At 56.8% G+C, this 21,040-nt stretch overlaps 1 protein-coding gene across 1 annotated transcript in view; it reads right to left on the reverse strand.

Moving 5' to 3' along the window:
* Positions 1–1,202: 1,202 nt before the first annotated feature.
* Positions 1,203–21,040, reverse strand: part of VAC14 (VAC14 component of PIKFYVE complex) — a 57,551-nt gene continuing 37,713 nt past the window's right edge. Inside the window, exons 15-19 of the mRNA XM_032701509.1 lie at positions 7,086–7,260; positions 6,252–6,370; positions 5,358–5,437; positions 3,604–3,754; positions 1,203–2,086 (exon numbers count right to left, since the gene is read on the reverse strand). Coding sequence (XP_032557400.1) covers positions 1,924–2,086; positions 3,604–3,754; positions 5,358–5,437; positions 6,252–6,370; positions 7,086–7,260 — 688 coding nt within the window. The 3' untranslated portion in view covers positions 1,203–1,923. The remainder of the gene's footprint in view (positions 2,087–3,603; positions 3,755–5,357; positions 5,438–6,251; positions 6,371–7,085; positions 7,261–21,040) is intronic.

Genomic DNA, 21,040 nt, shown 5'->3' on the forward strand with positions numbered 1-21,040 from the left:
CTGTTCAGCCTCTCCCCAAGGGGTGTTTGACCCCCACTGCCTTCCTGACCTGCCAAGGTGTGCTGCAGGCAACCACCGTTGCAGGCTGAAGTCCCTCCGGGGTGATTATACAGCAGCTCTGAAATGTCTCAGTGCACTGGATTACCAGAGAGCCATGGGAAATGCACGGCCTGCCAGCAGACGAACCCTTCCCGCAGCCATCCTGAAGCCCCAGCCCCAGCCCTCCGGGATCTGGGGCTGTCAAGCTGAGCCCTGATGGACCACCCTACACCTCGCAGTCAAATGATGCTCAGCTGGGGTGAAGTAGCCCCGATCCCCTGCTGGCGATGCCCACGCTGCTCCAGCCGGTGTTGGTCAAGAGCATCCATAAGGAAATGATTAGGGCTCGGCAGTCGACTGGAATTTCTCCCCATAAACCCAGTCCCTCCGTGTGGAAAGAGGCTGCTCAGTGGTGGAGAGCCCAGCAGGAGCGATGGGCAGAGCCCCAGGGCCAGCAGCAGCCCCGGCCCATGCTGGCAATGACCTGGGGGTCTGGCAAAGGGTACCCCCTCCAGCGCCCTGAGCAGCTGGTGGGCTTGGGAAGCCACTGCTTGCCCATCCTGAAGGGCTGGCTGTTAAAATTAACCCGCTGTGACTGCTTTGGAAAGCCCTTTCCCGGGAATGACAGGAATGTCTTTATCCTGGCCAAAGCAGCACTGCCGGTACAGGGCTGTTTGGGGAACCCACTGCCAGAGGCAGCCTCTGCTGTAAACAGGGCCAGAAGCCATAAAAACTCCATGAATTCCTTCAACCCCCCTTTCCCTGGGATCAGGTGAGGGCCTGAAATAAGCAGGAAATGCAACGGGGTTCCCCCAAACCGCTCCCGCCTGGCACGTGCCACAGTCCCCTGGTGCCATGGGACAGGGCGAAGGCAGCGCCAGCGGCTGCTCAGGGCCAGGAAAATGCCTGTCACCACACTGCGGTTTCATGACCGTGGCCTGGAAGAATTTCAGTGGTGGATTTTTTTCCTGCTGGATTTTTTTCCTGCTGGGAAGAGGAGCAGGCGGAGAAGCCCTGCTCGCTGGCAAGCCAACGTGGCAGGGCTGGGCCAGCCTGGGGCACAGGGTCAAGCACGATGCTCCATGCCATCCCCTGGCCTTGCTGTGTTTTTGGCTCTGCCTGAGAACGGATCTACGATGGGAAGCCCAGCAACACCGAATGGGCTGCTCTGCATTGCTTGTTTATTTTATCATGGGGAGCTTAACGCAGGAATCGAGTCTGGGGTTAAGTGTGATGGGGGTCTCCACTGCCCCCTGTGCCCCCCGGTGCCGGCTGGGAGTTGAGGCTGTGCCGCTGTCCCTGCCAAGAGCCAGGAGCTCAGGGAGGGTGCGTGAATGCAGGGAGGGGGCTGAGTGTCACGCACAGGAGTGACTCCCCGAGTGAGATGCCACCGGTGACCTCCAGCAGGCCCTTGGAGCCAGAGAGTGGAAGTTGGGGTGGCGAGAGGTGCTGGCAGCCCTGCGTGCTTGTTTTCCAGGGCGGGAGGCCAGGGGTTGCTCCCGTCTTCCCGTCCCCTCCTCCAGTGCTGCTGGCAGCAGGCTGGGCTCTCAGCTGACAGTCACGGGGAAGGCATTAGCAAAGCAAAGGGGAGTTTCCTCGCCCCATTGCAAGAGAAGACGAGGTGCTTTACGCTGGCCCTCTCCTCCTGCAACCCTTCCCCACGTCCCCACAACACCCACGGGAGAAGTCGGGCGCAGCCTGAGGGTCCCCCATCATCCACATGCACAGTGGGGGGGAAAACCAGCCCGGTGCTGAGCGCCTGCCCATCTCCATGAAACCCACCAGATCCTCCAGCGGCCAGCAACCGGTGTGCCCGTTCCCTGGTCCGTGTCCCCTGGTCCCAGCCCCAGCAACTGTGCACACCCACGGTGGCCTCTGGGATGCTCAGAGGACCACCCGCCGGTCCAGCTGCTCTGCCCGCCCGGCTCGCTGGTGTCTTGCTTCCAGGTGCTTGTTTTGGACCTTCTCAAAGTGTTGCAGCAGCTCCGTGTAGTCGATGTTGGAGGCTGCTGCTCTCTTGAAGCTGGTACTGGGTTTGGTGTTGTCCCTGCAGGGTGGGAACAGACAGTGAGGGTGGGGAGGGGCTGGGCATGTTGGTACTGTCAGCATCCAGCACTGGAAGCACCAAAAGCTTGTCCTGAAGAAGCTGAGCTCAGCACATCCTTGTTATGCTGGTGCCCCATTAAACAACCCCAAAGACATGTTTCAGTCCCCCAAAGATGTGAGAGGGAGCCCAAGAGGCCTTGGGACAAGGAGGGGACAAGGGACATCTCCATCTTGGCCCCACAGGGGAGGTTCAACCCCTCCAACACAGATGCTCCCCTCTATTCCAATCCATTCCAGCCAAAAGCAGTGAGGAAAGGATGCCAGCGCCCCGTGCCTCAGTTTCCCTGTCTCATTTTTTGAGCAAGCCAAAAATATCCAGTGGCAGCAGGGACAGCCCCCAGGGATGAGCTCCCGTGGCTGAAACCCCCAAATGCAGCCTCCTTAGGGTTCCAGCTATGGATGCTCACCCCTATGCTGTCCCCATGCAAGGAAGGGGGGAACACCAGCCACAGGATGCCCACAGGAGGATGGCAGGCAGCTCTGGTGGCCCCGGTATCCCCCTGGGGAGGGGGCAGCTGGGGCTGGCCGGTTATGAAAGCTGGCTTCGGTGTTTGAAGGAATGTAGGTCAGAGTTAATCAGATGCTCAGGCCGTCTGACAGCTCGAAAAACCCCCACTGCTGGGTCTAGTGGGGGGAAAAAAGGAGGGGGAAGCACATGCAGCCCCCTCTCCGCCCCCCCAATTAAATATCAGTGCTGGGTTGTGGGTAGGAGCTCAGCGCCGGAGGCCACGAGGGATAAAAGCCATCCCAGGGAAGCAGTTAAAAGCCAAGGAGCAACAATGGCAGCGGGGGGTTAATTCAGAAACCTGCCCATCTTGGGAGCTCTTTTTGTTCCCAGGCTCTGCCAAGGCAGAGCTGGCTTTACCATCAACCACCCCCCTCTATCCATTAGCCAAGGGTTGGAAAGCAAATGCCACTGGCAGCACCCCTGGGCAGGGAGCACGAGGATCTCGGCTGGTCCCCAAGGAGATGCCGCCCTTGCACATCTCACGGATCCCCAAAGGCCAGGAGTGGGAATGGAGCTGCCATCCAGAGGTGTTTGCACGGGTGCCGTGGTCCTTTTGGGTGCCACGAAGGCTGCCCAGGCTGCAGGGGGGACGTTTTGGGAGCACCCCCCAGCTGCCGGAGTCTTTCCTCCATAAACCTCCTTCCCAGCTCTGCTCGTTTCCATAGCGACCCCACAAGTGAAATTTTCCATCCCGGATGCCAAATGCCTGTGGATGAGGCACAGCCCTCCCAGGGTTACCAAATATAGACACAAAAAACCCCCCGAGCCAACACTCCCGGCCACGGGGACAAGGAGCAGCCACGGTCGCAACGGAGCTGGGGGCGAAAGCTGGAGCCTGGGGCTGAGCCTGGGATCGGGGCTGAGCCTGGCACGGCAGGGATGCTCAGCTGTGGGGGAACAGCTGATCCAACCCCAATGCTGATGCTGGGGTCCGTCCCCGTGGCACTTACGTGGTCTGCATGAGCTCGGGGTTGGGCACGCACTGGAGGCGGTGGGACAGGAGCTGGAAGGCGCTGCTCTGGGGCAGCAGCATCAGCAGCCCATAGAGGGCCTTGATCAGGTAGGGGTTGTTCTTCACGTCCAGCAGCTGCAGGCGGAGATCTGGGAGAGGACAGGAAGAGGATGGGGAGGCAGGGAAAATGCATTTCACCTCCAGCTGTAAGAGCAGGTTCCTCCCACCCCATCTGATAGTCCTGTGGAGGCTCTAAGCCTCTGCCAGCTGACCCAAGGGGCCCCTGCATGGCACCTCTCTCCACTTCCATTAACTCATCCATTTTGGTGTCCCACACCGTCCCTCTCTTTGACACAGCCCTCAGCTGCCAGCGTAGGAAGGGGGCAGCTGCCTCCCCAGTCTCCCATTCCTGCTACTGCTCATCCCTGAGGCTCATCCCAGTCCATGCTGTTTGCCTGAGAACACATATGCAACACGGGATTGCTCCTCAGCTCCTGTAGAATTAGCAGAAATACTGCCCACCTGGAGCATCACATATCCAGAGGGCTGGGTGACACCCTCCCTGGGAGGCTCTGGAGCAGAAGGGATCCTCTCTGCCTGGCTCTGACGTTTCCATGTGCTGGGCCTCAGTGCTGCTCAGCAGAGGGAAAACCACCCTCCGGCTCCATCTCTCACTGTGCTTACGGTGGAAGGGTCTTCTGGAGCCCTACAGACAACTGAAGTCCCACCTGGGGCAGCCCAGGGCATGAGGCAAGGTCTGTGCCCCAGCATCTCACCTCCTGCTTGTCACTCGCACCTCTGGGGTCTCCCAGAGAATGGAGGCAAACCCAGAGATGCTGCTTTATGGGGGACATGTCTGTTCCCTACCCTGAGATGTGGAAAATAAGGTGAGTGGGGTGGAGAACCCTCAGTGAATAATTTTGGGCCACGGAAAATCACCACATACATGTGGGTGACTCACACAGTGGGAGAGTCACCCTTGGGGTGAGGGACAGAGTACTACAGGAGGGAGCATGACTGAGGGTCTCTACTGCCCAGCTGCTCTAACCCTCTTCCCCCAAACATTCCCCAACCTTGGCCCTATATAGATGCCCCATAAACTCCGTTCCAGGACATTTCCCAACAACTGCAACGCCCTGCTGCACCTCCAAGGAGAAGCCCAGGGGCAGCAAACTGCCATCACGACAAATCCTCCTGCAGACACAGGTCACCCTGCCACGTCCCCCACTGCCATCCCAGCTCCCAGTGTCACACCTCTGAGCCCCTGGTCAGGCACTGCTCCATTACCCAGTGGGAGACCCACACTGCTGGATGCTGGAGAAAGCAGCAGGTCTCTTTTTTTTAGAACTTAATTCTCCATTTACAGCAAAAAACCCCCTTGCTAAAGGCCCCAGCAGCACCCATAATGCCACCCTGTGCTCTGAGGGCGGCACACACAGGGCTCCTCTCATCTGACACCCTACTTGTGCACCCCTGGAGATGCTCAGTGCGATCCAGTCTGTTCCCCCATCCCTTTGTTGGACGACAGCGCCGCTCGCTCCCTTAACCTATATCTGGGGGGCACGCTGCCCCCCCTGTGCTGCCAGCATGCCCTTCTCCCGACGGGCAGCTCCAGAGCTGGGCAAACCTCCCGGCAAGAAGTCTCATAACTTCTGCTCTATTTACTCGTGTGGCGGCTGCCGCCTGCGATGGAGGAGCGGGGAGGGGGAGCACCGCGCGCCGCCCCTTCCCCACCCGGGGCTTCCTCCTTACATGTGAATATGGGGCACTCGATGAGCTGCACCAGCTTGTCCACTTCAGTGAGGAAATCCACAGTGACCTCCAGGTCCCCGCTGGGTGTGGCTGATAAGGATGTTACCTTGGCAAAAGGTGTCCGGGCAGCAGCAGATGGCTCGCGTGGGTGATGCCCGGTGTGGGCCGTGGCTCTGCCAAACCCTCCCTGCATCCACGGCTCCTGCGGGATGTGAGCAGGCAAGGAACAGGCAGGGCTTGTGCGCAGGCAGGGCTGAAAGGTCTGCAGGGTGGCCAAGGGATGATGGAGGGAGACAGGAGGAGCAGGGAAGGATGGGGGAAGAGGCAGGCTGCCCAAAAGGCCGAGAGCAGGCAGGGTGATGGTGCAAGGGAGGACGCTTGCTTTTACCCTCCTGGCCCATGGAGATGGCATGTCTCCCAGAGGGAACGCCGGTGTGAGCCGGGAGGGGAAGCTGAGCGTGTTATTGAGCTTCTTCGCATGGAAAACTGCTCAGGGAGGCTTGGGGTTTGCTGGCACATGAAAATAATCATTCTGCTGCAGGCAGATGGTGAGCTCACAGGGAACTGCGCCGTGCTGAGCACTGCCTGCTCCTCATCAGGCCAGGAGGCCAAAGCCTTCATCTTCCTGGGAGGAAGAGGACGTTGAGGAGCCTCCCCTCCTGGGAAAGGGAAGGTCAAGGCTCAGTCAGTGCACGCTTTCCTCTCTCTACACCACAAAAAAAAGGATGACACAAGGGGAAGGGAGCTGGCACACGCCCAGCACAGGCTGCCCTGCCCCGGTAATGATGGGCTGCAGGGAGGAGGCTGGGCTGGCCTGCAGGGTGACCTTGGTGGCCACAGAGGGACCAAGAGCCAGCTTGGCCACCAGCCTGGCAGAAAATCCCCAAAGGATACAATTTCTGGATGAGGTCGTAGGCATGCTTGTAGTTCTGGGTAAGGAAGCAGAGGGACACAGTTGTCACAGGGTTGTGACACCAGGACCGGTACAGGCAGCAGAAGAGGTTACGGCTTTCCTGGGGAAAGAGGGAATCACTGGGGTTTGGTCACCAGTGGGAGGACAGGGTATGGAGAGCCCCAGGTACCCAACACCAACCCCCTGGGCTGGCAAGTGCCACCAAGATGTGAAGGGATGTTTCTGGACCCACCAAGTCCACCTGTCATTGGCATGAGCCCACCAGCCTCAGGAGATGGAGATCAGGCAGGTTTTGGGGTGACAGTGTGATGAGGTGGCCCTCAGCGCTGCTGTGTCCACCACAGGACAAGGGGCTAGAGGACGATGCTGTCCCACCCAAGGGGACACCACTGCATGACTGGCCTTCAGCAGGAGGAGAAGTCTTCCTTCTTCCCCCTTGCTTGGATGTCACTGATGCTGATGGCAGCTGCTTGGTAAATCCCACAGGCATGTTCCTGGCAGGACAGCTGAGGGACTGGGGGGCTCTACTCTCGCCTTCACCTGTCCCCTGGCCTGTGTCATGGTGGAGGGAGGAGGCAGCAGCTGCTTGAGGGCTTGGGAAGCCCGTTTCCAACCCAGAGAGATAGAGTTGGGCACGTCCTCCAAGCCCCCCTCAACTCCTGAATAGTAGAGGAACAAAGCAGTCACCTGGGCTCCAACCCTGGGACCTGCCAGGCGGGGGCTGAGCAGCAAGACACATCCCTAGGTGGCTGCCTGGTCCTCACCACCCCATTATGTCCCTCCCCAGCCACTGAGCCTGCTCCTGCTGCCCATACCGGGGTCTTCAGGTCCTTCAATTGGTTTCTCAGCTGGAAGAGCTCAGAGGATGTCAGCAGAATGGTGTTGAGGGTGTGGACCATGGTAGAGGCGAACTTGAGGTCCTCCTCCCGAAGCAGGATGTCTGCCATAGAGTGGAAGATGTTTTCTGCATTCAGGAGTAGACAAAGCTGCCTGTGTATGAGAGAAGAGAGAAATCAGGGGGGAAGGATGGTTAATAAGCACAAACAAGACTCTGATGCAAGCCTGCTCCTCCAGAGGACCAGGGAGGAGATCTGGGTGCACCAGAGGTTGGGTGAGTGTGGTGGCACCAGAAGGGAGACACTGTGGGGCAATACCAGTCTCTGCATTTGGAGGATGCAGGGCAAGAACAAAAAATAAATAAATAGCTGAGGTGAGACACATCCCTGGTCGTGCTGCTCTGGCAACCTTGCTGGGACCCACAACCACAGCTTGGTGCCACCTCCAGTCCACCCGTGACCTCCCTCAGGAGGTTCCAGGGTTACTTTCCACCCTGAGCAGTGCAGGGAGTGTGCAGCAGCACCATTACAGAGGGCATGTGATGGTCCAGTCAGACCAGTATCCCACTGACACCAGGGAACATGCCTGTGAGCCTGGCCAGTGGGGAAAAACAATCCCTCCCAGCATTGTGCAACCCAGCAGCCCTGGAGCCAGAGGCTGCTCTTTGAACTCCACGCTCCGGCTGCCATGAGATCCGGTGCTGGTGGCTCCAGAGCTCCAGCTGAAGCTGGAAGATGCCTGTGTTCCACTGGACATCCTGCCAGCAGTGCTCTCCCCAAAACACGGCGTAACCAGCAGCACAGTCCACGATGATCTGCCTGGCTGGGTCACGGCAGGAATGTCCTGCTTAACAAACCTTGAGGCATTCCCAAGATTTTCAACATTTTTTAGACCAGAAACAAAAAAAACAGATTTTTTTTTCTCTTTTTTTTTTTTTTTTTCCCCTCCCACATTTGTTTGGATTTGGGGATTTCCTGTTTTTCTCCAGGCTCTTGCCTTCTTGGGCAGTTTGTCTGAGGACACCTGAAACGCTGCCCAGCACCAGCTCAGCTCCCCAGTGTGGGCATCAGAGAGACGGAGGGAAGCCCACCTGGCTCTCCAGCATCCCAGCTTCTCCTGAAACTCAGATGCTCCCTGGGTCCCCACATCTCCCCCACGGGCTGGAAGGGAAACTTGGCACCAAGGCATCCCCCACAGCAACTCTGCTTTCCCCCAGCTCCTACCAAACACCACTCCCCACCAGATAATCTTAGCTGGACATCAGATTTCCACCTGGAGGTAGCTTGGAAGGATTTCAGAGGCCAAACAAGGAGCAGCTGCTTGGTTTGGCCAGGAGGTGGAGGGCACACCAGAACTCCCCCCACCAAGGTCATGTTTTCACCTCCTGAGGCGAGGAGGAGGAAGGAAAGTCTTCAGCCCCCATCCCTGTGAGGAAGGACTATTGGAAGACTGTGTGGCTGTAGTTAGACACCAAAGACCATACCCTAAAGCCTGGTGGTTTAGAGATGCAGGAGGAGAACGACACAAGATTTTTCCCTCTTCAACACACGGAGGAAGAAACCCCCCATCTCTCTGCCACCTCCTCTTCGTGCCAAATAATCCGTCCCCTCCTCACCCAGCGCCGGCTGCTCTCCCTGGGCAGCTCCCGCATCCCGCGTGGCTGCCGCCGGACAATGAGATGCTCTGTGCGGGATTTTACATAACCCAGCCCGGCCATCGCCCTGGACCCCGCTAAAATGGAACGGGCTGTGATAAATAAGCTCATTTATCCCAATTATTCTTACGTAACTGGCTGCATTCATGGGGATGAAAACGCTTCCCTGATTTCTCGCCGCTCGGACGCGGGCTGGCTGGAGGAAGGGAGAGCGGTGGGAAAGTGAGGCATGGAGGGAGGGAAGGGGAAGGCAGAGGCTTTTAGTCCATCCCGACGGGGCCAAAAGCAAATCAACAGGTCAGTGCTGCAGGCAGGATCTGGTCATTGCCAGCTGTGGCAGATTAAGCCCAGCCTGGGCACGACCAAGCCCAGCCCAGGGGTAAGCTGGCTCCACGCTACCCTTCTCCACTAAGAGGGGACAACTGGGTGCCCCATCCTTGCTGAACTTCCTCCAGCAGCCATGCTGGGCACTTAGACTGTGAAGTGGGATGATTTACTGAGCCCAAAAAGGGGAGAGGTCCTCCAGGGACAAACGCCAGGATAGTTTTAGCCCCAGCTGCAAAGTGCTCGGTGTGCTGGTACAGCCGGGGACCGGCTGCACCGCTCGTGGCTGGCAGGGAGCTGGTGTTTCTCACGCAGGGAGAAAGGCTACAGAAAGAGCTCAAACAAGCAGAAACAGCCCTGGGGAGCATGGAGGGCAATTCAGTGACCTCCGAAGCTCCCCTTGTCTGCCCACAGCGAGGACACTGATCAGGTCCCCCCTCTGCTGCTCCTCCACGGAAAAGGAAGGCTCTCGCTTTCCATAAATAGGAGCTCTGCCATTTGGCTGGCGAGCGCCGCGCTCACAGCGAGCGGGGGGCTGAACGCGAGACGCTTTCTAATTTCAGGCCTGGTTTTCATTAGTGAGGAAGGGTTGGGATTGTCCCCCCCCTCCTTTCGGTGGCACTGGGGAACTGGAAACTGTCGGGGTGTTAAAGGAGCAGCCGTGTGGAGACCGTCCCTGCGCTTCAAAGCCGTGTCACCCCACGGGGATGCCGCCCTGCCTGGGCACCAACCCCTCCAGCTGCCCCCAGGCTCTCTGGGAACCACCAGCAGAATAAGTTTGCCAGTGCACAGTATTCTCCTGTGGCACAGGCAGAGACCCTGAACTCCCCCCCAGTGAAGCCCCTTGGTCGGTACATCCCAAAAGAGTCCCCCAAAGGAGGGGACAACTGGCTGGCCCTGCAGCTGCCGGCCTCTGTGACAGCAGCCAGCAGCTGAGCCCAACTGCCAGCACAGGCGGCTGCTGGTGGGATGGGAGGGTCCCTCAGAGCCCATCCCCTGGGAGGCTTCGATGGCACGAGGGGAACGCCAGGCTGGCTGGGAGGAGGCAGGGCAAGGGGCCAAACAGGGGACAGGTGGCTTCTACTGAGATGCCGGTGGGGTGGCTGTGGAAGGGGACAGGGCAGAGGGGACAGTGAGTGGGAACCATACCCCTTATATGTACATTCCAGAAATACATCCCAGATACACACATCCCATAAACACAGGGGTGTGTGTGTATATATACACACACACCCCCCTTTAATATATATATCTCCCCAAATATATGCAATGTGATGATGGAAGGAGCTGGCTAACTCCCCCTGACACATCATAAGAGTGAGATGCCTCTCCCTGGAGCTCTCCCTGCATCCCTGTGGGTGACATGTGCATCCCCTCGTCCGTGGGGACCCAGAGAGTCCCCAGGGATGTCCTGGCATGGAAGAAGAGGGGAAGAAGTGTCCCCAGGGAGGCAGGAGCTGCAGAGCATCACGGCACCACGCTGGAGACATTAGGCAGCTGGCGGCACAGGCACATGGTGATAATGAAGTGTGGTATTTAGGCCATTAAAATTTAACTCCTTAAATTAAAAGGGTTATTCAAGCCTTTCCGACCGAGCCAAGGAATGCGTCTGCAGGCAGATGGGAGGCAGGGTGTGCCTGCAGCGTGGGGGACACCCCCAGCACAGTGGGGCTCCCAGGGGACCCAGCAGGTCACCTCCAGCCCCTGCTGCAATCACAGGACTCTGCCCTCCCCTTGCCTAAAGGACTCCTCGACAACACAATGCTGGCCAAGGGAAGAGCCACAGAGGTCCCCACAGGCTTTGCATGGCCATGTCACCCTGGGGTCCCCCTGCCTCTCTGATCCAGCAGCCAGTGCAGCAGTGTCAGTCTCAACGAATTCCCATCACACTAATGATCGGTGGGGTGGGATGGGGTATGGGAACAAGTGGAACAGGGATCACACAGGGGCAGGGTGCTGCTGCGGGGCAGCAGGCCGGAGCCCAGGGGATGTTGGAGAGATGGGGTGGCTTTAGAGCCACATCTCCAATTAAGGGCAAGCCCCGGCGTCCCTCCCAGTCCTCTTGCTTTGACAACTCGATGCCTGGAAACCGGCTAATCTAAACATCATCATTTCAGGGAGCTGTCTGAGCTCCCATCCCGCCTGCTCGCCCCTTTAACCACTTCAGCCCCATCCCTGCCCCGAGCCACCCCACAGGAAAGGGGTAGTAGAGGGTCAGGGCAGCCCAAAGGTTGCTCAAAGAGGGTGAAACTCTGCTTTTTCCTAAAATTAAAAAAAAGTTAAGATGAAATCCAGCCTAACTGTGGAACCATCCCCTCCACTGGGACCTGTGGGGAGCCTGGGGGGAAACACTGCTGGTCCCGTCCCATTGCCTGGCCACCATCCCGCTGTGTTCAATTAAGCAGGTGCTTCTTCATTAAGCACCAGCGATTCGCTTTATTAGCTCTGGGCTAATAGACACGGGGCCCCAGCTGGGAGAGGACTGTGTCTCGTCCCACTTCCAGCAACTGGGACAGAGCGGGAGCTGGGGAAGGAGCTGGCTGAGGCCAGGGGAGCGATGCTCCAAGGGGCTCTGCTCTGCTTTACAGCTCACGAGTCTGACAACAACTTCCACAGCTGTGAGGAGGGCAGAGCCCCTCCATCCTTCCTCCCAGCCCTCCTCTTCCTCCGCTCCCTTCCTCTCTCCTCCCCAAGGCTTTTCCCCACCCTTCCTGCCCGCTCCAGGCTCCCCGGGAGATCCCCTGGCTTAACACGCCTGCCCAGGGAATCCACAGCCTCCATGATGCCCATTGCCCATCCCCATTCCCCTGAAATCCTCCTGCTAGGAAAAGCAGTGTCCCCAGCCTGGCCCAGCAGCTGGGATCCTTTAGGAATTTGCGGAGGAAGCACAGATAAAATTAGGACTGGAAGGGGAGAAGGAGAAGAGAGCAAGCAGGGAAAGCACAAGGATGCCATTCCCCCATCCTCTCCCTCCACAGCGGCAAAGAAAATCCCAGTCCTCCATTCTAATCCCCCCCTTTCCCGAATCCAGGCTCCAGAGCAGCTCCTCCAGGCAAGGGAAACCATGGCAACCCCAGCAGCTCCTGCTTTACAAAATTCATAGCATTTAATGGATTTCGAAGGGTTTGGGAGGTTTAGGAGCAGGGAAGCTCCTTCTGCAGGAGGCAGGTTTGGGGAGGAGAAGGACCCTCATCAGCTCCGGCTCCTTGGAATGATTATCAAGCTCCCTGGGGACACTCGGTGAAAGCTGCAGACCAGAGACGTGCAGATCCTGGGAGGAGATGTGTGGGTCTGGGAAGGAGATGTGTGGATTCTGGGAGGAGACGTGTGGATCTCGGAAAGCTGGAGAGAGGAGCCCTGCGATGCCTTCGCTTGAAAAGGGAAAGGTGCAGAGTGTTCCACTGCAAACAAGAGAATCCTCCCCCGGAGCATCTGCCCAGAGGAAGCCGTCAGCACGAGAACTGCCGGCGGAGCCGCGGTGCCAGCGCGGAGCTGGACGCTCCCCCGGGATCCCTGGGGATCCCCAGAGCAACCAGTGCCTGAGAGCAGCACAGAACAAATGCACATCAGTATTTCAGACCAGCTTCAGCTGGTGGAACAGCACCACGGTCCTGCAGAGCCTCAGCCCGCGGCTTCTGCTCCTCCTGGTGCTCCCCTTGGCACACCAGACTGTCGGGATGGCCTCCCCGCTGCCCACTCGCCCACCAAAGCTGACAGTCCAGCCCAAAGCTGGGCACATCCACCTTGACTCGTGATGAACCCAGCCTGGTTCCCACCTTGGACATGCACAGAGAACAGCCCCCTTCAGAGAGGTCACCTTCAGTTATCCAAGCAGATATCCAACACCTCTGGACTCTCACATGATCAGTGAAATGCCCCCAGCTCCACACCAAACACAAGACAGAAACAGGGCTGTAGCAAGAAGGAAGACTTTCTTCAGAAGAAGTTTCTTCTTCTGATCATCTTCAGCACAGAAGAAGATCAACCACCAATATCCTTTGGGAAGGGCCAGAAGCTGGAAGACAACTAAATCTGGAAACTTAATGGTCCTCTCAGCCCAAGGCATGGCCCAACTCTCAGACACAACACAGATCAATGTGACAGCTCCTCCAAGGTGAAGCCCACTAGACAGACCACCAGCACCAGCCTCCAGCTGCCCATGCTGATGTGTACCGTGAGTTTCCCTGAGGAAACTTTATGGTGACTTATGGATAAAGCTACCCTGCCCACAGAATTCTGGAATGGTTTCTGTTGGAAGAGACCTTAAAGACCATCTCATTCCAAATCCTTACTGCCATGGGCAGGGACACCCTCCATTAGACCAGATTGCTCCAAGCCCCATCCAACCTGCCCTTGATGACCTGCACTGATGAGTCACTGATGACCTGCTCACATGTTCCTACAGCATTTTTTAATCTCTGCATCTACAGGAGGCTCACGTGAAAAACAGGAAACCTACCCCTTCCAAACTCTCCAGGAAAGCAAAATATAACCCCCTTGAATAACCCCCTTGAAGCATTTCTTCTCCAGCTTTTAAACTTGCCAATGACTCGATGGCAAAATGGACAGAAAAAGCAAGTCTTGCCCCGGGCTCTTGGGGCTTCAAGCCCCAGGCAGGAGGATGGGCAGCAGCATTACAACACGTGCCTGGCTCCAGCCCACCACTCCAGCTGAGAGGAACGACTCATGGACAAGTGAGCCCTCCAGAGCCCGACCCCAGAGGGGCACTTACACTGGGCAGTTATGTTTTCAGGCAGGCACCCTCTGTGTGGAAGAGGAGGAAGGGTAGAGGCTGGCTGAGGAGGGGGGGAGACGCGTGGAGCAGCAGCAGATCCTTCCTCTGAGACGTCCCTTCCCTTTCAGGCTGACAGCTGTGGCCTAATTTTCAAGAAAACTGACAAGCGCCTTATTTCTCCCCCTATAATTTCTCTTCACTGCAAATAAAATAGGTTAAAGGAGCGGGCACAGAGCTGTGGCAACAGGAGCTGGGAGAGGCTGATCCTGCTCAGGGCGTGCACAGCTTGTAGAGAGAAGGGAGGTGTGGTCCCTGCACTTATCCTTCCACATCACTTTGCTTTAAGATGAAGAAATAAAAGTGCTTCTGTTCCTAGAAGTATAGCCAAGGAGAAGGCTGCTGTCCTAGAGGTGGATGAGCCTTTGGATCCCCCTGTAGGGAAGGCAAGTCTGGGGGAAGATGGTCCTGCTGGGCATCTCTAGACCTCTGAAAGCAGAGGGATAGAGTATGCCAGGAATACAGTGTGTGTTCGAGCATGAAGCTTTCCAGAGGGAAAGGAAAAAGGGACTGGAAGGAGGTGGCAGTGTCCCACGGCTCAGGGATGAGCATGCCCTGGGGTGGGAGGTGAAGCTGCCTCGTCTCTTCTACCAACAACTCGAGCACATCCTAGAGCTCAGGAAGGAGGTGCCTGTGAGTAATTCAGTGAGCCCTGCTGCACTCTCTGCTCGAGTGTCAGCTGAAAAAATACCCCACTTGTGCCATGGTTTAGACATTCCAGATGTTATTTCAGCTCTAGTGCCGGGCTTGCCTCCACACCCGCTGCCTCTCACTGCCTTTCAGATCACAGCTGGATCACGATGCCTGCCCTGTCTTCCAGACCAGGATCCCTGGAGGGATCCCAAGGAGGGATGCAGCCCAAGGAGCCCTGCTCCCTCAAACCCTCCAAGGCCCACAGATGCACGAGAGGAGAGCAGATGGATGCTCCCTGCCTGCCAGGCCCCTAAGAACCCCAGTGCTACAAGACAACCAGCTCCAGGTGCAGCAGAGCACAGAGAGCAGCTCATGCACTGAAGGGAAGCACTGAATGGAAGGAGCTCCAACCAAGGTGGCCTTTGCACAGCTCTATGCTTTCAGTGGGGAGTTATAAATGTCCCATCCAGATGTATCTTGTCCCAGGACATCCCATCCTGGGAGCAGCGTGCCCAGCCAGACCCACTGGCTGAGGTGAGCTTTCCTGGTTTTTAACTGAGTGCCCTGTGCCTTGGAGACAATGCTGAGCAAGATGCCCCAGAAGACAGGTGGGGGGCAAATGCCTTTATTCAACCTGATTTCCTGGCTCTTCCCTCCACAAAGATGAATAAATTGAGCTGTCACAGTTGCAGACTCGGAAAGGGAAACACCATCAGAACACTCAAGCCTCAACTGATGGGACCAGATAGGTTAATTCAGCAGCCAAAACCAGCCCTTTGTCTGCACCGACCTCTGCTTCCCCATGATGAGGGTCCTCACCCCATCAGCCAGGCAAGGAAAATTTGGGAGACACCTTGGAAGCTGCTTGTGCTGAAATGCTGCAATGGCCAGCAAGCAGGGGAGCTGCCCAGCCCACCTTCTTCCAGCTCCACCTTCCACAGTTCGCTTTTCCACAGCATTCCTGCTGAGATCCTGGGGAAAGTGCTGGGAGGGAGCAAATATCACTGCCTGGGGACCTGCCCTTTGAAGGAACTTGGCCATTTTGGGAGGATTTTTTTCCCCTACGCACACTTCCCCTTCCTCCCCTCCACCCTCTCACTGACCCAAATTAGTCCCAGCCCACTCTGGCACTGCTGCTCACATGTGGTTCCCATTTTTCTACAGGAAAACCCATCAAATCCTTCCAGGCAGCTCCGAGTACGTCTGGTCTCAGTGCAGCTTTGGTGGGTTAGGACAGTGAACTCATTTCCAGGGCCTGTGCACCCCAGCCCCCCCGGCCCAGCTCAGTGGGGGTCTTGCCCTAGGAGGGAGCTGGCCAGGGCTGGCCCAGCTCCTGCTCTCCCAGCAGGGATAATCCTTAGGCAGAGCAACCAGGCTCCTCCACTGTGAAGGTCACGCTGCTGGTGACTGCTGGTGTGTTGCAACCCTCGATCCAACCTCTAGCCTCGGGAAAACTGGGTTTTCCCCTGGGGCTCCTGCTCCGTGGGGCTGGGAGGGTATCGGAGAGCCCAGAACGATGCCCCAGAGCCTTGGTGAACTAAAACCTCAATAGGCACATGTTCCTGTGGGCTTGTGGAGCCCACTGCATGATGTAAGAGGTAACTGGAGAGCTGGGGGTTTTTGGAGGTACAGTGGGGTTGCTGGCTTCCACCCCAAATTCCCATTAGAGCCTGAGAGGAGCCCAGAGGGCATTCACTGTGCATGGCTGGGGCAGAGGGAGATGCAGGAAAGCAGAGCCTGGCTGCCACCACACCACTACAGCACTGCTCCAGAACTCCAGGCATGGCAAGTTGGGGAGAGGAGATTTTGGGGAGCAGGGAGAGTCATAGGGGGGTGTAGAAGGATGGGATGGAGATAAACAAGGAGAAGCCCACTGACCTCTGCAGAACCGGGGATGCTCAACCATCCTGCTCCATCACCCCGTGCCTGGAGGGTGATGGGCAGGAGGGAGCCCCTCTTTCTGCTTTGCAAATGGACAAAAAAAAAAACCCAACTAAAAGGCTTTCTCCGGTTCCTCCTCTCGGCGAGGCACGAGGAGGGGGATGGCGAGCGCACAGTTCATTAGAGCCGAAGGGCAGGCGGCCAGCGAGCATCCTGGCAGGCAGAGCAGTGGATTTTCGCAGGCTCGCTGCCTCCTGACACAGAAGCTTCCCTTGTAGCACTCACAGCTGTTTGGATTTTACCCGAGTTCATATCACAGTTTATCAAAGAGGCTCCGTTTTTTTTCCCCCTTCTTTTTTTTTCCTGCACTTCGCTGAGCACAAGCCAAACGGTTCCCACAAAAACAAACGCAGGTTTTGTTCTGCAATGCAGTGGCACAGAGGGTGGGAGAGAGGAAGAGGTGACACGTGTCCCCCCTCCAGCCCTGATTCACTTGCAGAGGGATTTTCAGGGCATGGGTTTGGCAGTGGGAACTGGAGGGGGTACAGCAGCATCAGCACACCCAAAGGAAGGAGGAGCAGGAGTGGATCGTGCATCCCAGTACTGGGCACCTCCAGCTGATCAGGAGGTGCTGGGATGTTTGGCCTAGCAAAATGTGTGTCCAGAGGAGCTCAAGAGCATCCAGGCCTGGGAGAAGAGGACGGTTTTGGCGAGCACCAGCTCCTGAGCCTCCCCCAGTAAGAGGCTGGGCAGTGGGGACAGCACAGCAGGAGGAAAGGATGAGGTTAGGGATGGGGTGGGAGCCAGGGTGGCGTGGGTGGACACTGGCTCACTGCAGTATGGTGGCATCCTGGGACTGCAGTATCTCCTCACCACCAAAGCAGACACCCACTGGCTCTGTGCAGGATCCCCAATACATCCCTTACTATCCAAATCTGCGGCTAAACCCCCATCCCACTCCCTCCCCACAGCCCTCCTCACTGGGATGCTGGCAGGCTTCCCCTTCCCTTCCCACTCTCCCAGATGGAGAGCACAGCCCTGGGAATGCCAGGCAGACCGAGTAAAAAGTGATTTAACATGCACCTCACTGCTGGCCTGCCAAGAGCATTGGATGAATGTCTGTGCTCCACAGGACACGCTGGCCCTCTGCTCCCCCCCTCTCTGATTCCTCATCCTGGTTAGCAGGTTCAAACTCACTTTGCATCTTTTCCCCTACTTTTTGTGGAGAAAAACAGGTGTCACACAGTCAGCCCCAGACTCTCAGAGGTAGCAAAGCCCTGTCATGCCCAAAAAGAGGGGACCAGCCACTGCAGCCCGAAGGGTATCACCACACAGCCCTTTGTGCACCCAGCGTGACCTGTCAGCGTTTGTCCTCAGCTCTGTCCTCTTTGCTACCCAGCTATCCAGCTCTCCGCTGGCCTCATCCCAGGAGGACTTTGAGACCTCAAGGAACAGGCAGAATTTCCAGCCAGGTGAACTTTTCCCGTCTGCTGGAACCATAAACCCGCGGCCCCATCATGAGACTTGGGATTTTCCAGCTCTCCAGTTAATGCCATAAATTGGCTGAACAACCTTATCTGCTCCAGCCTATGTCTTCCAGAGCGGATGGAGAAGCAGTCAGCCTTCCTGGCCACCCCCACCAGGGTTCAACTATCCCCTCAAAAGCCAAGGATGATCCCCACTTGAATGGACAACCCCCAGAAGCATTGCACAGGAGGTGGCTGCAAAGTCACGCCAGGGTCCCTTCCAAGCAGCTTAACCTCAGAAAACGCCCCGTGAGAAGGTGCCAGGCAGCGTGGAGGTTTGTTTAACAGCTCTATAAAACAAGCTGAGACAACCCCTGCGCGCAGGCCCCTGCCTGGGGAGCAAAGTGCTGACTCAGGCATCCTCTCGTGCCCCAGGGTGCCACTGCTCGGCGAGAAAACGGCCTCACTGGGCTTAAAAGTTAAGCCCTGCACTTCAAAGCATCCACACACGACATGCATGGGGATGTCTGCAGCCACTCAAGCACATCCCATACCCCGGGGGGTTCATTTGCTGTGGCAAAGTATATCAGCCATGAATCCCTTCGCTGCTCAATCTCAAAGAGCAGCAAACAGCCGGCTGCTTTGGTGCTAGGCTCGGCTTAGTGAGCTGAACCAGCTCCTGGAGCTCAGACTGACCCTGGGGACAGCTTGGGGACTGCACAAACAGCCATGGGGAGGGACAAGAGGAGAGACACAGCACCTTCCAAGGCCAGCCAGCCCTATCCTCTGAGCAGCAACACTTATGTCCACGGGGTAGGGCTTAACCTCTCACTTAATCCCCCATCCCATAGCGCCGGTACCCACAAACAGGCATTAAATCCAGCCCCTAAATCTCGGTGTGAGCTGAAAAGCTCGGTGCTGCTCCACTGCCTGCCTTCTGACCAGCCAAGCAGCTTTCCCCTCCACAGGGTTCCTGCCCAGAGGATGGCTGTGCTGCTCCAAGGAGCCATGTGATGCCTTGGAAGCTCCTCTGCATTTTTCTGCTGCCCCAAGCCATCGTCGGGAGGCCAGCAGCTGAATGGGAGTGTTTGCTTCTTGCTTTAGGGCTCTGTTGAATCCAGGACGGCCACGTGCCAGCCAGGGCAATTAGAGAGGAGAGTGGAAGGTCCCAGATCTGCTTATCAAGGTGGGAGGTAACACTGATGCTCCTGCCCCTGATAACACTTTGGGAGCAACCTTTGAGTGCAAACGTGCCTGGCTCGAGAAGAGAAGGCAGTACATGGAATTCTGAGTTTTGAAGGCAGAATAATTTTACTGGCTTCCAGTCTAAAAAAAGTCACAAGTGACAGTGAGAGAGACAGACCCCCAAAGGAACCCTGTCAGCTGTGATGCAGAAAACTGATGCCAAGGCCCAAAAAAAGAATCATTTGGAAGAGATCATGGGAGCAGGTTTCCCTCTTCCCTCAAGGGGAGAGGGGTGGGAGAGCCTGAGACTCGGGGGATTCCTACCTCTGGAGTCCCCTTAGCACATCCCTTCACAAAGAGGGTCCCTTGCATTCATGAGGCATCTAAATGGCTTTGAAGATCCTCCTCCTGCTGGGGCTCAGCCCAGCATGTGGCCTCCACCATGATGGTAGGCTCTCCCTCCGTGAGATCCCCTTGGGTTGAGGGGATCCTAATCCTAAACCCTGTGGCACAGATGAGGCATCACACCATGGTTTGATGTAGTTATGTTGCACTGGATCCCACTGGGGAAGGCAGCAGACCAATCCATCTCTTGGATCACCTCTCAAACCCCACTCCAATCCTCAAGCACACAATGTACCACAACCTCTGTCTCCAAGACCCTGAGGACATACCAGCAGAGACTAAAGTCCTTTCAGAGTCAGCAACCAGGCATGAACAAACTTGAGTTGGATTAGAAATAAACTACCTTTAACCACAGAGCCCCCACCTGACCTCACGGACCTTCGAACTTGCCCACTGGCAACACGATGGGCAGAACTGCTGCGCTCTGCTTGAATAAACCCCCTGTCCCCAGTTTCTCTTTCCTGTGAGTACTAATCCTTCAGCTGGAAATCACTGCCTAAACTTAACAGGTCTTTTTCCTTCTCTGCTTCACTGTTCCCAGGTCTGCTGTCAGCAGAAAGAGGTAGCAGTGGCCCCCAAGGGAAGGGAAAGACAATGGTATGAAGGGAGAGAAGAGCTTGTGCCAGAGCTGGGGAAGGACCGAGCTTTAGCAAACACTATCCCGGTCTCTCAAGCATCCCCGTGCCCTCCAGCCCAGGATGAAACATCAGCAGCATCTCTCAAGTCAAATATGAGGCTGGCTTCCCACCCCACTGTGCAAAACAGCTGAGCTGGCTTGTGGACAGGGGAGGGATGTAACGTGGGAACACGCATACGGCTTCAATTTGAAAAGCGCCTAAAAATAGCTCCACGAGGCTCCCACGTTCCCCAAGTCTCTCTGGCAAGGGATTGATCTTTGCCAGAGAGTAGTCCTGTAAAAGTTTTCCTCCTCTATTCTCATCTTGCTTTTTCTGGAGGCAGCAGAGATGCTGATGTTTACATCAGTCCTTCAACCGCCATCAGCAGGTCTCAGAGTTAATTGCTGGTACCTGAGGGCGCAGCTCACCCTTCCCAGAACCACCACTTTGGCTCCAGACCCGCATCTATCCCATGTGAGCCACAGCATGACTCGACAAAGGACAGAGTCATCTATTTTTTTAGGGTTGTTTTTTTTTTTTTTTGCTTTACCAGATTTTTTGGGGCATGAGTCACCGTAAGAAGCCTCGGCTTGCTGAGCTGCCGCGAGCCAGTCCCACCACACCACTGGCTGGCTGCTGGGAAAGCTGGGCCTGCCAGCCAGGGTTCACCCTGCCAGAGCTGGGGGGAAGAAATTAGGGTGGCTGTGGTATGGGAGAGCTTTGAATGCCCAGGCTCACTGTTGCTGTAGTCACCCTGCTCCCCTAACATGGCATGGGGCCACTTCCCTGCCAAGGGTGGCTCATCCCAGGGGCTGTGCTGACCAGGGAGAGGAGAGGGGACACTACAAGTGAGATATTGCTTCTGGGATGTATTCAGTAACTTCTTGGTGTGCTCTCAGGCTGCCCAAAGACTTGGGCACAAACTGCTGCCCAAGCAAGTACAGCCTGACACCTGGCTCAGCTTTGCAGATTTTGG

Source organism: Chiroxiphia lanceolata, chromosome 13, assembly GCF_009829145.1.
Source record: "Chiroxiphia lanceolata isolate bChiLan1 chromosome 13, bChiLan1.pri, whole genome shotgun sequence".
Classification (NCBI taxonomy): domain Eukaryota; kingdom Metazoa; phylum Chordata; class Aves; order Passeriformes; family Pipridae; genus Chiroxiphia; species Chiroxiphia lanceolata.